The following is a 17,261-nucleotide window of genomic DNA, read 5'->3' on the forward strand; positions in this document are numbered from 1 at the left end:
TTGTGACCCATCAATTTATTAAAAACCTGCTTCCGGTATTTATCGCTCATTTCACTGCTGAACGAGCTTTTGCTGTGAAGTAACGCGAGATCTGGTAGGTATCGCGAGAGCTGCGGGCTGGTGCCTCAGTCTGTGTCGCTGCTGGTCTCTTCGTGGGTTTGTTGTGTAAATGTCCTGCGTGATGTTCTGCCGGGATTAGTCCACGCGTCCAAGAGGACAACATGGCGGCGGCGGCAGAAGGTAAGGCCCGTTGTCATGGCAACACGGTACCGAGCGCAGCTTGCTGATGTCCTCCGTGGACAGGTGTCCCCCTCCCCACTCCCACGGAGGACATGAACGGGGCCGGGTCGCTCATGGACTTCCTGGACGAGCCGTTCCCCGACGTGGGGACCTACGAGGACTTCCACACCATCGACTGGCTGAGGGAGAAGTCCAGGGACACGGACCGGCACCGAAAGGTTCTGGAGGGCTGGGTTCGGAGCGTGGGGCGATGCCGACCCGCTCACCGTGTGCGTGTTTGTCCCGCAGATCACCAGCAAGAGCAAAGAGTCCATCTGGGAGCTGATCAAGAGCCTCCTGGACGCCTGGTCCGGATGGGTGGTAATGCTGCTCATCGGCCTGCTCTCTGGTACCGACCGACCCGGTTCCGACTGGGACCCGGTTCTGTCTCTGTAACTCTGGTACCGAGCGATAATATACACACCTGCTAGAAACTGATGGTTCCATTATTATCCTTTCTCTCTGAGAATGTGGACCGGTACCGATAACAGTACCGGTACCGGGTCGGTTCTGAGGCCGGAATGATTTTAGCAAAAGTTTCACATAAATGATGTGAAAATAATGTTTGTATTTGAAGCTGCAGCTCAGAGCATCGATGTGTTGATGATGGAAACATTTGGATTCAAACAGTTTTAATGATCATCAGGTTTTATAAACTTTGTGTTTTTGTTCATTAGACTCTAATCTTCCTACAGAGTCTTTAAATCTTTGGTTTAAAGACTTTTGATCAAGAAAATAGAAAAGCTCCCAGTTCATTTATACAGCTTCCATAAACAACAACTTTTATCCTGGACATTATCATAAGCATAACTTTCCCTCATAACTGTTTTATTGGGAAAAACCAAACATTAGCTTCAAGCATAAATCCCTATTTCTTTAGAACTATGTGGGAAATGATGTTCTATCTGTAAACAATTGTTTAATGATGGTTAATTTATTAGGAAATATAATTTTCCCTGCAGAATTTTCTGTTGTTTTCTATCAAGTTTCTCATATCAACCTCAAGTTGAGACCAGATCCAATATTCCAGATTTCCAGAGTCATTTATTGGTCATTCAGAGCCGTTCTTTAGTATGAAAACCAGAAATCAACATATTAGAGAAATAATTCAGATGAATAATATTAGCAAAGCTGCTTCAATCTTTTATTGGAACAATCTTTATTCAGATATTGATTGGGAACAAACATGGTTATTGCCAAGAAAGTGTTTTGTGTCTATAATAAAGTACGGGAGGCGTCAAAGTTTTCTGCAGGTTTTAAATATTGTAAATTCAGAACTGAATAAATATTTTCCAAATATCGATCCTCTTTGCTCCTTTTGTCATTAACAGGTGGCGCCACTAGGTGTCGCTCTCCCCGCAGCCTGAGGCTCCATCAAGGGGAAACTGGAGGTCAGGTGTTGATTTCCTGGTTGATTCAGGTGTGGTTGGGTCACACGTTGTTGGTTGATGGTCGGGAGTCACGTTACCTGGGTGTTGGTGCTCGACGCTGTAGGTACGTTTTATACTGTTGTTTTATTAAAGATGAATTGCATGTTTTTTATGTTTTGTTCTTATTTGGTGGATCCACCAGATTTGAGCTGATGGTGATTTGTGCCATGCAGGCAGGCAGCGTTTTTAATGTGTGTTTAGATTGACTTGATTAAAATGATTGAATAAGTATTTAGTCGTTTTATGTTTTTACAGTGGTTGCAGTGCCGCCTGCTGTCTTTTAGAGTTTTGTTTTCCTTTTGTTCTGATTGTTTGTCTTTAGTAGCAGCTGTGAGGGCGGGGCCAACAACTTTTCATTGTTGGTTGGTTTTTGTTTGAGGCACTTAATGTTTGCTGTGATCCCCTCTGTGGGACACAACCACAAGATAAAGCTAGCAGAGAATCAATAAATATGATTATTATCATCATCCTGGTGAATATTTGCTGCCTTTCGGCCAAAGAGGAACTTGGAACCAGAAACTTTCACCCTTTTTTGGGAATTTTCGAAAAACGTTTTTCTGTGTCTTCAATATTGTCTTTAGTTGAAAATGTAATATATTTATTCCTTTGACTGTTCAACATGTTTGCTTTGGTATTTCCAATAATAATCTGGTTGGAAAGAAAATATTGTAAACGTTGTGATCCTGTTGGCCAAGTTTCTCTACATGCTGTAAATGAGCTGAAAACAAACCAACTTCAGAGTTTTTACAGTTTCTCTAAGATGTTTTATGGACTCTTTAAAGATGTGCATCGACTCTAAAGCTATGAAACTTCTAACCTGAATTTGATTTGTAAACTGTGGATTTGTTCCCTCAGCATCTCCAGCATATTACTGCCTGCTGCTGTATTTTCTTTATTGGGAATAAAGTTTATTCAGAAACTGTTTCCATGGTGTCTGCCATGAATATTAATGACTTCTCTAAATGATTCACCTGATTTTCATTTCATGGAAACGTTGCTTCAGTCAAATTGTTTGTTTTTCTTCACATCAGCAGAAAACGGACTGAGATCTGCTGACAGTTGTCATGGAAACACAGCTGGTGAAACCTCCCAGTGTGATGAAGACGCCTCCAGGCCTTCATCTCTGCAGCTTGTCCTGCCTGCTGCTGCAGCACTCAGACACCAGCAGCTCTCACGGGGCCCGGCGGTGGCAGCGTCATGCTGCGGCTTCTCTGTGTTTCCTGCATTAGAAGGAAGGCGGCGTCCTGCTGTCCTGGAGGACCTGCTGTTCTCCACCAGGCAGAGGGACAGGAGGACGTCCCAGCCAGTCTCCAGAGGACGGACGCCGACCGCCTCGCCGTCTCGGCTCAAAGAGGTCAAGGAGACGCTGAAGGTCACCATGGACCGACTCCTCCTCTAGAAGTACGCTTTATTTATCTTTCTACTGTATGGCTTCAAAACACTTTTCTCTTTTTATTGGGTTTTATTTTCATAGAAAACGTTTTATTACAAATTCAGATTCTTTTTAGTCGTCATTATGAAAATATTAGTTTTAATTAGATTTTTATCCAAAATAGTTTTCATTCTAATGAAACTAATTATCATTTTATTGCTTCTTTAAAATTCTTCAGAGTAAAAAGTCTTTTTATTTTTGAGAAGGCTATATTTATCTTAATAAAATAATGTTTTATATGCTGAAGCTTTTTACATTCACTATGAACTTGAAAAGCATCAAAATGACTCACATCAACTGGGACCAGCTTCCCCTCAGCATGATGCTGCCTCCTCCATGTTTGTACCACAGGTCCCCCGTTGCATTTTCATAGCGACAGCGTTTCCGCTGGTTTCATGTGCAGGTGTAGCAACAACCGACGGACGAGGCCGTCACCAACCTCAGAACATTTCTATTTCTATTTCAAATGTTTTCCAGACGTCGATTGTTGAAGATTTTCAGTTTTATTTTTCATCTGATCTGTTTGATGATCTGCAGGAACAAAAGAGAGAAAAATACTCTGAGTTTGTTAGAAAAGTTGAATTGAGCAAAAACATGAAGCATAAATTTCATTAAAAAGCTTTAAAGAGTTTGTTAATGGGACAAAATGTCATTTTATTCTGTTGAGGTGAAAAAAGTTGATCTAAAATCAGACATGATAGCAGCTCTATAGATTCAGAGCCAAACAGTAAAACTTCCTCTGGATCTGTGGCATTAAATCCACTTGAGATCCAGACGTCCTGACCAGATCCTGCAGAGAAAAGAAACAATATTTGAACGTGGATCATTTGGACTCGGCTGCTTGGATGTGTGTTTGGATTTGAAAGGTTTTGTTGTGAAGCAGAAAGTTGATGAAGTTCACAGTGAAGACGACTTCAGTCCACCTGAAACCTGGTTTCACTCAAACGTCTTTATTCACTTTAAGTTTCTGATGCAACAAGAAGGAAGAAAAGGTCAAAGGTGAACCAGAGATTAACTCCTTGTTGCTCACAGATGTGATGGGATCAGTTTGCACAGCTGTTGTTCAAGGAGAACAGTTTTATTTTCCTGCTTTTGTTGATGGATGCAAATTTGCATCAGAAGATGAGAAAATAACTTTCTGTGGTTTATTTGTGTGGATTTAAAGTGAAACAAGTTTAAAGAAAAACTAGAGGAGAAACCTGAGCCAGCGTTCTGACAGACCAAACACTGAGGAACCAGAGTTTGCATCGTCAAAGTGACGAAATCATCTGAATGTTGTGACTCGTTTCCCATCAAATCCCTGACAGGAGAAGCAAAACCTCACGTCTCCAACATGAAGCTGCAACAGGATGCAGAACTTCCACCGAGCGTCACGTCACTCACAGCAGATCAGGAGCCTCGCTTTTCACCTCAACACCGCCTAAAACCTGGGACCAGGGGTTAAAGGTCATCTCCTGCACCTAGTGCAACATTTCACTTCTCATGAGAGCGCGTCTCAGTTTAGAGGCCAAAACCAGCAAGAAGCTTCAGAGTTTTCCTGCAACGTAGCTCTGGTCTATTGGCTTCAGTGAGGCTGGTTTTACTGAAGATGTGTTCAGGTACGCAGGAAAATTCAGCGCTGATACAGACGGGACGAGCGACTCCACCTCTGATGATGCTTGGACAAAAGTTTATATGTTCATGAGATGAAACAGTTAATTTTCCTCACATATCAGGACATTCTCCATCGGTCATCCTGCCGTCGTTCTGGATTTATTCATTATTTACATCATCAATAGAAATTGTTCAACCAGATGTTTCTCTTTGTTTTAATTTTAAAGTCAGATCAAGTCAGCTTACATTACTGTCATTAAATAAGAGTCACTGCAGGATTTTATTCAGTCTGATCAGAAAAATCACGAATCTGCAAGAAAGCTCAACAACAACAAGCAATAAGCGTATTGTTCTGAAGTGAACTGGATGTGCCACATTGTTTTGTGGGATTTCTTTGTGGCTCAGAGAACTTTATCTGTCCAATTTTCCCGTGATGAAAACCTTTCGTTAATTTGGGTTTTGATTGATCTGCATACTCAATCGCTATCATGGTCATGTGGCCGTTTTCTGACATGATCAAATTCTTTGTCCTAAACTCTGTAAAGAGTTTAACACAGCAGCTTTAGTTTCTTTTTAAATCTGTCTTCATTACATATAACTCCAAACAATGAATTATAATATATCAGAATAATATTTGAGTTAGTAAACTGTCAATATGACTGAGGAAAACTTCGTTTTTATCTAAACTCCACATTAAGTGGATATTAAACGTAACTACTGCAGCATTATCAGCACTGTAGTTCCCACGATGGCCACCAGAGGGCGGAAATATCCCGCTCTCAACATAGAGGTGAGTTTGTAGAGCTGCAGCTGGTTTCTGACTTCTGTTAAGTTGATCACGTTTATATCTTTCTCATTATAAATATTGATATTGTGGTCTGTCTAATGGACTTTAATATATAGATGTGTTATTTACATACAAATAACTCTATATCTACCAAATAAGGTACATATTAATACAATAACAGGTTTGTTTGCCAAGATGCTGAGTTTCCTGTTTAGTCAGGAGAATTTTTAAGAAATAATTATTTCTGGAAAACAGAATAATTACTATAATTTGGCCCAATTATATAATAATAATAACATCGTAAGAAAATTGCACAATTAAGCTTTCTTACAATATAAACTTCCAAGCTAAAATGTACTTTCAGGAGAATTTAGTTCCTTGTGTTTTACTTTGAAAGAACACAGAGGAAGTGCTTTTCACATATCTGCTCTCTAGCTTTACTCTTGCTGTCGTTACACACTGTGTCCACTAGGGGGCAAAGGCTAAGTTAGTAGTTAGCTACTTTCCCGCTCCTGATCAGCTAATGAATCTCTTGTTGCTCTCTTGGTGTTTCTACTGTTATTTCTTAAATCTGTTTCATATTTTAACATAAAATCAATGTTTTGTTTGTGAAGAAGAAGCAGCTTCACAGAGATGAACCAGATCGCAGACTTTGAGAGGAGCTAACGATGCTACCAGACCAGCAGGAGCTTCAGAGGAGCTGTGGCTCCTAAACTATTAATATCATTTTAGGGCGGTATTTGCCCTCTAGTGGATCTAGATAGTAACTACAGCCACGTCATAAAGTTAGAGAGTTACGTTGCACATTCACTTCCGGCTTGTTCTTTCACATTAAGATCGATAGAAACGGTCATTTTACTGTTTGCTTTTATTTGAAATAATATATTTAACTTTTATTAAACAACAAAACCATACACAAAAGCAGCAAATTAAACTCCGCTGAGGTTTTTTCCACATGTAATTTTCTTATTTCTTCAGACAGATAAAAGTATTTAAATAACATTAATGTGTGTGACACATCAATTCACAGATTAACTCAGTCATGGTTTTCTGATTGATTGCGAAAAATTAATTGCAGACTCGGCAACAAATTTTCATTGAATCCAACCACTCGTAATATTTTAAACTGTATCAATTTTTCACATTTAATTATTCCCCGTAAGGTTTTTCATGTTTAATGTTTGGATTTTCAGTGTGAACTAGAAGCAGAAAGATGAAAACATCCCGCAGAGATTCCAAACACCGAATTTAAATATGTCAGAATAATATTTGAGTTAGTAAACTGTGGATAGGACTCAGGAAGACTGTTAGTTTTTCTCAAAACTCCACATTAAGTGGATATTAAACGTAACTACTGCAGCATTATCAGCACTGTATTTCCCACTATGGCCACCAGAGGGCGGAAATACCCCGCTCTGAATATAGAGGCGAGTTGTCATTATAAATATTAATATTATGGTCTGTCTAACGAACTGATAGTTGATTTGACATATAGATGTGTTATTTACATATTGATAACTCATCTATATATCAAGTAAATTACATATTAATGTTTCCTGATTAAATAATTCACGGGTTTGTTCGCCAAGATGCTTTGTTTTCTGTTTTGTCAGGAGAATATTTTGAAATATTTATTTTTTCTGGAAAACAGAATAATTACGATAATTTGGCTTCAGAGCCCAATAATGTAATTTATACCATACCGAAGAAAATGACATACTTATGCTTTCTGATACATTCATAAACTAATAAGCTAAAATGTACTTACGGGGGAATTTAGTTCCTTGTGTTTTACTTTGAAAGAATCCAAAGGAAGTGCTAATCATATATTAGTTCTCTAACTTTACTCTGTTTGTCGTTACATACTGTGTCCACTAGGGGCAGAAGGCTAAGTTAGCAGTTAGCTGGTTTCCCGCTGCCGATCGGCTAATGAGGCACTTGTTGCTCTCTTGGTGTTTCTGTTGTTATTTCTCAAATCTTCTTCCTATTGTAACATGAAATCAGTGTTTTATCTGTCAGTGTGAACTAGAAGCAGCTCCACAGAGATGAAAACATCCCGCAGAGACTCTGAGCGGAGCTAACGATGCTAACTGACTAGCAGCATCTTGTTTTACACAAAAACTGATTATCAGCAGCTGCAGATTTAAACTCTGATGCTGAACAGCAGCGACTGTCCTTCAGTTCACTGATCATCACTCACTAATGTATTATTAAACTTGTATAAAGGATTAAGGAAATTAATAATCGCTCATAGATTTATTATTAAAGTAGCGTAAATGATTTTAGTGTGTAGTTACAATGTGTGACCACAAGAGGGCGGTAGAAAGCGAATCTCTTCCAGAAAATAAAATTAAAAGTTAATCTGCTACAGTGCGCGGATATTTTTTATTTATTTATCAAAACATTTATTGGCTTTTCCATTTTATTAATTGTCCTTTCGATGATTTTATCCAGCTTGATGCTCTGATCTCAGCTGGTTGAAGCTTATCACTAATAAATATGTTTTTGTTAATATTTGTAGCTTTTTGACACTTTGATTCTCAAAATTAGCCACAGTTAATTTTTTTTTTTACAGAATGAAATGAAATGTTTTTTCAGCTACATTTTTATCAAGAGTAATAAAAATGATTACTTTCTGAGTAGTTGTTGTTCACTTTGTGTCTAAATGATTTTAACAATTTATCTCTATCTCTAATAACATACAAGTATAAAATATATAGATTATTATTCATAGGATTGAGTTAATAAAGCTGTTGTCATTAGAAACAATTTAGTGAAAAGTTTAAAGTTTATCAGTTTTATGATGGTTGATTGAGTTCTTACTGCCCTCTGGTGGTGAACTATCATAACTACAGACATTCTTCTTGTAAATTGTTCAACTGGATGTTAATCTTTAGTTTAATTTTACATTTTATAAAGTCAGATCAAGTCAGCTTACATTACTGTTTTTAATTTAAAGTCACTTCAGTATTTTACACAATCTGATCAGAAAAACGTCCTGAAAAGAGTTTAATACAGCAGCTTTATTTTCGTTTTAAATCTGTCTTCATTTCATATATAATTCCAAACACCGAATTTAAATATGTCAGAATAATATTTGAGTTAGTAAACTGTGGATAGGACTCAGGAAGACTGTTAGTTTTTCTCAAAACTCCACACTAAGTGGATATTAAACGTAACTACTGCAGCATTATCAGGACTGTAGTTCCCACTATGGCCACCAGAGGGCGGAAATACCCCGCTCTGAATATAGAGGCGAGTTGTCATTATAAATATTAATATTATGGTCTGTCTAACGAACTGATAGTTGATTGACATATAGATGTGTTATTTACATATTGATAACTCATCTATATATCAAGTAAATTACATATTAATGTTTCCTGATTAAATAATTCACGGGTTTGTTCGCCAAGATGCTTTGTTTTCTGTTTTGTCAGGAGAATATTTTTGAAATATTTATTTTTTCTGGAAAACAGAATAATTACGATAATTTGGCTTCAGAGCCCAATAATGTAATTTATACCATACCGGAAGAAAATGACATACTTATGCTTTCTGATACATTCATAAACTAATAAGCTAAAATGTACTTACGGGGGAATTTAGTTCCTTGTGTTTTACTTTGAAAGAATCCAAAGGAAGTGCTAATCATATATTAGTTCTCTAACTTTACTCTGTTTGTCGTTACATACTGTGTCCACTAGGGGGCAGAAGGCTAAGTTAGCAGTTAGCTGGTTTCCCGCTGCCGATCGGCTAATGAGGCACTTGTTGCTCTCTTGGTGTTTCTGTTGTTATTTCTCAAATCTTCTTCCTATTGTAACATGAAATCAGTGTTTTATCTGTCAGTGTGAACTAGAAGCAGCTCCACAGAGATGAAAACATCCCGCAGAGACTCTGAGCGGAGCTAACGATGCTAACTGACTAGCAGCATCTTGTTTTACACAAAAACTGATTATCAGCAGCTGCAGATTTAAACTCTGATGCTGAACAGCAGCGACTGTCCTTCAGTTCACTGATCATCACTCACTAATGTATTATTAAACTTGTATAAAGGATTAAGGAAATTAATAATCGCTCATAGATTTTTATTAAAGTAGCGTAAATGATTTTAGTGTGTAGTTACAATGTGTGACCACAAGAGGCGTTAGAAAGCGAGTCTCTTCCAGAAAATAAAATTAAAGTTAATCTGCTACAGTGCGCGGATATTTTTTATTTATTTATCAAAACATTTATTGGCTTTTCCATTTTATTAATTGTCCTTTCGATGATTTTATCCAGCTTGATGCTCTGATCTCAGCTGATTAAGCTTATCACTAATAAATATGATTTTGTTAATATTTGTAGCTTTTTGACACTTTGATTCTCAAAATTAGCCACAGTTAATATTTTTTTTTTTTACAGAATGAAATGTAATGTTTTTTCAGCTACATTTTTATCAAGAGTCATAGAAATGATTACTTTCTGAGTAGTTGTTGTTCTCTTTGTGTCTAAATGATTTTACCAATTTATCTCCGTCTCTAATAACATACAAGTATAAAATATATAGATTATTATTCATAGGATTGAGTTAATAAAGCTGTTGTCATTAGAAACAATTTAGTGAAAAGTTTAAAGTTTATCAGTTTTATGATGGTTGATTGAGTTCTTACTGCCCTCTGGTGGTGAACTGTCATAACTACAGTCATTTTGATGTTTATTTTTGTTTTAAGTTTTAGTTTATGAAGTCAGATCAAGTCAGATTTACATTACTGTTGTGAAATAAAAGTCACTGCAGGATTTTATTAGAAAAAAATCTTATTAGAAAAAACGTTAAAACAGCAGCTTGATTTTATGATTTACATCTATTTTCATTTCATATATAACTCCAACCAGTGAAGTAAAATGTGTCAGTATATATATGAGTCAGAAAACTGCGGATATGTCTCAGGAAAACTGTTAGTTTCTCTCTAAATTCCACATTAATTGATATTAAAAGTAAATGCAGCATTATCAGTACTGTAGTTCCCACTATGGACACGAGAGGGCGGAAATTCCCCGCTTTCAATATAGAGGTGAGTTTGTAGAGCTGCAGCTGGTTTCAGACGTTTTTTAAGTTGATCACATTTATGTCATTTTCATTATAAATATTAATATTAATCTTATTATAGTCGGTCTAATTGACTGATATATAGATGTGTTATTAACATATTGATAACTCATCTATATCTCCTAAGTAAATTACCCACTTATGCTTCTGATAGAATAATAAAACAAACAAGCTAAAATGTACTTACGGGAGAATTTAGGTCATTGTTTTATTTTTGAAAGAATCCAAAGGAAGTGCTATCACATAAATGCTCTCTGGCTTTACTCTTGTTGTAGTTGCAGACGTTGGACAGTATGGGCCCCTAGTATCCACTAGGGGCCAGAAGGCTAAGTTAGCAGTTAGCTAGATTCCGCTAATGAAGCCCTTGTTGCTCTCTTGGTGTTTCTGTTCATATTTTAACATGAAATCAGAGTTTTATCTGTCAGTGTGAACTAGAAGCATCTCCACAGAGTTGAAAACATCCCCCAGAAACTCTGAGCGGAGCTAAAGATGCTAACAGACTAGCAGCGGCTTCAGAGGAGCTGTGGTTCTTAAAACTGGAGCTTCAGCTCAACAGAGCTGAAACAAACTCTGGTTGAGGCGATAAGATGCTGAGCTTCCGGTCTGAAGGTAGAAAAATATTTATGAAAAGTTAAATTATTCTGCAAACAGTCAGAATGATGTTGATGTTTTAGCTGCAGAGCCGCGAACTGAACTATTAATATCAGAGCAGGGCGGTTTTGCCCTCTAGCGGACCCAGATGATAACTACACCTACTTGATAAAGTTAGAGCGTTTACAAACTACATTCTTTTCCGGTGAGTACTTTCACATTAAGAGCCATAGAAACGAGTTCCTCTGTTAGCTTTCATTTGAAATAATACATTTTACTTCTGTTGTTTTTCTCTTTGAACATAAACTGTTATTCAAAAGCAGCAAATTAAATTTTACTCATCTCAAACTGAAATGATTCAATTCATAAAGTATTTAAATACATTAAAACCAATCTCTGACCGGTTCTATCTCTGACCGGGTTCTATCTCTGACCCGGTTCTCTCTGACCCGGTTCTCTTTGACTCTCTTGTGTTTATGAAATCAGTTTCCTACATTCAGAGACTCAAACTGAAATGTTCTTTAGAAGAAACTTCATCTGGTTCTGATGTTGAAGCTGCAGCTTGAATCCGTCTCAGGATTCGGATCAGAATCCAGTTCGTATCACCGATCAGCATCACTGTGGCTCCAGAAACCTGGCCTATCTCTACCTACAGGCCGGGAGGCAAGAGGTCAGAGGGCAGAACCAGAAACTGGACCTGGTGCCGTCATGTCGATGTTTTTTAGATTTAATCTAAAAATTAAAGAATTTTTTAGATTAAATCTATCTAATGTAGAATTAGATTTTGAGATTTAATTTATTTCTTTTCTTGCTGCGAATCTCCGGTGAGTTCTGTGCTATAATTAGCTCGTTAGCTATCGATTAGCCACAAGCTAATGTTTTGCTGTTTTGTATTAAAGTTGGATTGTCATGAAATTTCATAGTTTAAAGTTGAAAGGAAAAAACAATCGGCGATACTTGTTTATGGGTCAGAATGCATGTTTCTACATGATGTTTGTAAGTGAATTAGAAATGTTTCTCGCTAATATTCTGCTAATATTGCACCTTTTCTTTGAAATGGTGACACTGATGAGGTATTTAATTTATTTCGCTGTAAGGAATTTAAGAGTGCTAAAAAAATAAGATATTGATATCAATTCAGTGAATAGTATTTTGTGATGTTTGTTGAGTTAAAAGACAAAAGTTATTTATCACAAGTACAAATAATTTTATCTACACGGAGAGGAGATAAAATTTCACTGAGGTGACTTAGAGTTGCATAATAACACTATAGTGAAAGATATTTCTGCTACATGCAGGTTGTTGGTTTTTTTGTGTTGAGGAACAACACATGAAGAACAGCGAGCCAGGATCCACAAGATCAGATTCACATTGTGTCCACTACGATGCCAAAGAAGAACCTTCTGTTCCACTAGATGGGTGGGATTGGGTTAGGGTTAGCTACAACATGACATTCAGATCTGAAAACTGAACTGAAACCGAATCAAAGGAAAAGAAACCCCTGAACTTGACTGACTTGACTTAGGACTCCTAGAGGAAAACATTGACTATTTTGTTCTGTTCGTGTTATTGCCAAAATGTGTAATAAATATGTGTTTTGTTCAACTCTTTGTTTCACTTTTTCCTCCTGAGATGAACCTAGTTTCTGATACGCTAATTGATCATAAAGATTTATAGTCACTGATTCCCTTGTCGTACGTGACTACCAGGTTAGTAGACCTTACATTTATGATTAGAGTAATAATAAATACAAAATGTTTAAATTCTCAGTAAGCAGTGACCAGACTCTAAATTTGTGTGTTCTCTCTGCAGGTTTCTTATTTTGAAATCTACCTGGGTAAAATCAGAGACCTGCTGGACGGTGAGTCTGTTCTCCCACTTCCACGTTCTGACCTTCAGGAATCCACATTTTACTGAGGATCTTTCTCAATTCTAGCACCAGCTGAGTTTTGAGATCTTTGTCTTGCTTTCAGTGTCGAAGACGAACCTCGCTGCATGAAGACAAGAACAGAGTGTCCTATGTGAAGGTCAGTAAGACGAGTTTCAACTTCTTCAATGAGGGTTAGATCTGGTTTGACACAAACATATTTTCGATGTTTTTATCTGTAAATGATGTTGTTCCAGCTGTAACGGCCTGCTCTCTGTTTCAGGGCTGCACTGAGCGCTTCGTGTCCAGTCCTGAGGAAGTGATGGACGTCATCGACGAGGGAAAGGCCAATCGGCACGTGGCAGTGACAAGTACGTAAACATATTTATTTATCACATTTATTCAATTATAACTTTTTACAAAAACAGAAAATATGTAGAACAAGTCTAAGACATGTTTTGTGCCTGCTGCAGATTTACCATTTTTTGTTTTATACTGAAGTCTAATTCTGCAATCATGAACTTTTTGATCTGTGTTTGTTGCTGCATGCCTTTATTGATATCATTTAGACAAATAACACATTTTCTCTCAGTTTCAGCTGCTATACTGTGGATTTTCTGTGGCAAAATGAAATTTCACATCAAAAAGTACAAAAATAACCCTGAACTACCTACTGTTGGCCAGTAGGGTGCAGTAAGCCCGAGAGCATTTAAAATGCATTTGCAAAAAAATATTTGGTTAAAAATTATATTTCCATAAAGATATCAAAAATCTTGTTCAAAAACATTTTTGCTGGTAAAATATTTCCTGTTAGGGTTTATTTTTCCTACTAAATATCTTTATTATGTTGTTGGATGGATTAAAATCAGACGATCTTTTGGGAAATTGAGTTTTTCTCACCAAAAAACACAATCTGGTAAAATGATTATATGTGCAACTGCTGCAGAAAATGGATTAAAACAATCTTTTAATTGACTTTTTTATCTTCTGTCATCATTGCCTATGTGGCGTTGGCTTATTTAAAAGGGACTTTCTTTACATACAATGAGCAGAAGATGATTTATGAATGATATTTTTTTAATGAATGATTTTTCTGTTTTCTGCTGCAGACATGAATGAGCACAGCTCTCGCAGCCACAGCATCTTTCTGATCAACATCAAGCAGGAAAACGTGGAAACGGAGAAGAAACTGTCAGGGAAGCTTTACCTGGTGGATCTGGCCGGCAGCGAGAAGGTCAGTCTGAGATTAATGAGGTCGCATTCCTCTGCTGAGCTGTGAGATTCATAAAGTCCGATTGTTTGACAGGTCAGCAAGACCGGAGCAGAGGGGGCGGTGCATCAACAAATCTCTGGGGAACGTCATCTCGGCTCTGGCTGAAGGAACGGTGAGTTGGTTCTCCCTGAGGTTCTGATGGAGCGAGTTGGAGATGGTTGATCTGATCCCGGTTCCCCCAGAAAACCCACGTGCCGTACAGAGACAGCAAGATGACCCGGATCCTGCAGGACTCCCTGGGAGGAAACTGCCGCACCACCATCATCATCTGCTGCTCGCCGTCCGTCTACAACGAGGCCGAGACCAAGTCCACGCTCATGTTTGGACAGAGGTACTCCTGGCTTCTTCTCTGGAGCGACAGCTAAAGGAAACACATTCAGGTTTTGGATCTCGGCTGCTTCTAAGAACAGTCCAAACGCTGCGAAAAACTAAATGTTAATGTTATTTTGTTGTTGTTTTCTTTGGTTTACTAAAAACCTCCAGAATGTAACGTCACAAATTAGCAAACAGTTACCTAGCAACCCAAGCTGAGCTTCAGTATGTTGATACAATGGCTGCTGGAAAAGACAAGTTTTGTGGTTGTCTTACCATCCAGAAACCATTCGCTGCATTCTTGTTGCTTGTGCTGGAGGCTCTTCTTGACTTGTTGTCTGGAGGCCGACAAATATCATTTCAGGGGCCTCAAATGGCCCTCAGACCGCAGTTTGGACACCCCATCTGTAGATGTTGATTTGAAGTAAAGTTGGGGAATTTAAAAGTGATGCCCTTTTTTTATTGTGTCCTCTCTCTGCAATGAATTGATAGTGTAATCAGCTCCACATCATGATACTGCCACCACCATGCGTGTCAGATGTCATGTATGTTTGCCTGCAGTGTTTCAGATCTTTGGGTCGTGTGCAGGTGAAAGTTGATGTCAGTTCTGCAAACTAACTCAGGTGTTCAAAGTGAGGGACGCGGCCATTTACGGCCCGAGGACTGATTTAGTGCGGGACTCAAAGCACAAAAAGAAAATAAATCAGGACAAAACTACAACTTTTAAATGAAAATCATGTTAGATGCATCACACAGTGATCATCTGTTTCTAGCTTTTGGTTCCCTTCTATTGTCATGGTATCTAGAACATGCACTCATTGTCTTTACTCAAAACTTCACATCTATGAACTAAAATCTGCTTTTAGTTGCTGGATTCAAGCTTCCAGGACATTTTATTTTTATTAGCAAGAGTAGATAAATACTTTTTCAGTTTTTTTCAATTTACAAAAAATTCTACAAAAAACCCTCTGAGTAATTTTACTTTTTAAATTTAAATATTTATGCTTGTTTATTGTTGAGTATATTAAAAGAATCACAACAATTTTTGTGATTTATTTGTTAAAAATGTCATTTTATTGGCTTTCAGTTATTTTGTCCCAAATACATTTGAACCCTCCTGATGTGCAGATGTTGTGATGGACTGATGGTGGCCATCTTGTCTGGTTCAGGGCGAAGACCATCAAGAACACGGTGTGTGTGAACCTGGAGCTGACCGCAGAGGAGTGGAAGAAGAAATACGAGAAGGAGAAGAACAAGAGCCTGAAGAGCGCCATCCAGAGGCTGGAGGCTGAACTGAACCGCTGGAGGAACGGTACGTGGAAAACGTTACAATCTGCTGAGTCTGCATTGTGTCCCCATCCTCACTCTTCCTCATCTGCTGTTGGTTAGTAACCACAGAGACTCCTCCTCCTCCTCTGTAGCCATTGTTCTTTAAATCTTGCTGAGTTTGTTGCTGATGGAAAATGTTCCTAAGCATTAAATCAACATCCCCTCTACACACACACACACACACACACACACACACACACACACACACACACACACACACACACACACACACACATATTCTAGCAGCTGCAGCCAGACCTGGACGGGTTTCTGGGTCTCTACGGCCTCATCATGACCGGCATGTTCATCAAGGAGAAGGTGGGTCCAAACCCAACAGAACCAGGCAGAACCAGGCAGAACATGTTTCCATGACGGGTCAAACCAGGAACACATTATTATTTAAGACCAAGATTATCATAATCAAGAAGACAGATCAGTGAACTTTACATTTTAATGACCATTTAGCTCTAGAACTGGAAAACATTTTAAATATCTAAAATCAATAAAACAAGTGAAATAAAATATCAAAACTATCCTTCAATAAAATTCTGGTTGAGATTAAAACCTGTTTGTTTGGTAGAAAAAGGAAAACAATAAACAGTTTTCCTGAAACATTAAGTCATTTTTCTGCCTTTAACACATTCAGCAGCGAATACATGAGGGTGATTGACAGCACTAAGCCCCTCCTCCTGGCTCTGATTGGTGGTTTTTGCTGCAGGTCGATATTTTCACAGTCGATCAGCTTCATAACAAACTGTCATCACAAACATATTTTTATAAATTCGTTCTTTCAGACGGTTTGTGAGTTTTCAGAACTTATTCTGGACCTTCTGTGTTCCAGTTCTTCAGAACCAAAGCGAAGGGCTCAGACGATGGAACCTACGCTGTGAGTCCCGTCGTCTCGTCGTGTCGCAGCTCAGATTTTCTCTTGAATTCGTCTTCATGTGTTTTTGTGTTCAGTCTCTCAGCAGAGCGACGGGCGACACCTACGAGCCGCTGATGACCGACCCGGAGCGAGGACGGGTGAGTCCAGATGTCCGGTTCTGAAGGTTCTGGTTCTGTTCAGATGCTTCTTGTTTCTTCTCGTTGTGTCTCTCAGAACCGCCGAGCGCCGGATGACTCCACCTACACGGTACCAGACGAACCGTCCAGAACAGAACCGCAGTGACCTCTGGATGTTTATCTAACTGGTTCTGTTTGGGTTTCAGGGCCTGCAGAAACGATCAGAACCGACGTATAAAGAGCTTCCTGTGAGGAGAGAGGTGAGCGTCTGAACACG

General features: G+C 38.3%; 1 protein-coding gene and 1 pseudogene across 2 annotated transcripts; both read left to right on the top strand.

Annotated features, from left to right (window-relative positions):
- The first annotated feature begins 108 nt into the window (after nt 1–108).
- LOC129356775 (H(+)/Cl(-) exchange transporter 4-like) lies at nt 109–2,831 on the top strand. 2 transcript variants are annotated; one of them, XM_055026332.1, is made up of 5 exons: nt 109–240; nt 304–458; nt 529–628; nt 1,611–1,773; nt 2,744–2,831. In XM_055026332.1, the coding sequence occupies exons 1-5, from the start codon at nt 222–224 to the stop codon at nt 2,763–2,765; spliced, it is 459 nt and encodes a 152-aa protein (XP_054882307.1). In that variant the 5' UTR covers nt 109–221; the 3' UTR covers nt 2,766–2,831. The 2 variants fall into 2 exon arrangements, with proteins under 2 accessions (XP_054882307.1, XP_054882306.1); XM_055026331.1 differs by having other exon boundaries at nt 2,741–2,825.
- Nucleotides 2,832–5,482: 2,651 nt separating this feature from the next.
- Nucleotides 5,483–17,261, top strand: LOC129356784 (kinesin heavy chain-like; annotated as a pseudogene).

Source organism: Poeciliopsis prolifica, unplaced genomic scaffold (assembly GCF_027474105.1).
Source record: "Poeciliopsis prolifica strain line A6 unplaced genomic scaffold, Auburn_PproV2 SCAFFOLD193, whole genome shotgun sequence".
Taxonomy (NCBI): domain Eukaryota; kingdom Metazoa; phylum Chordata; class Actinopteri; order Cyprinodontiformes; family Poeciliidae; genus Poeciliopsis; species Poeciliopsis prolifica.

Bases quoted from the DNA above. Each gene is read 5' to 3' on its own strand.
- LOC129356775 (XM_055026331.1), top strand. The intron at 629-1,610 runs GTACCGACCGAC...TGTCATTAACAG, and splicing joins GCTCATCGGCCTGCTCTCTG to GTGGCGCCACTAGGTGTCGC. The intron at 1,774-2,740 runs GTACGTTTTATA...TCTTCACATCAG, and splicing joins GTTGGTGCTCGACGCTGTAG to CAGAAAACGGACTGAGATCT.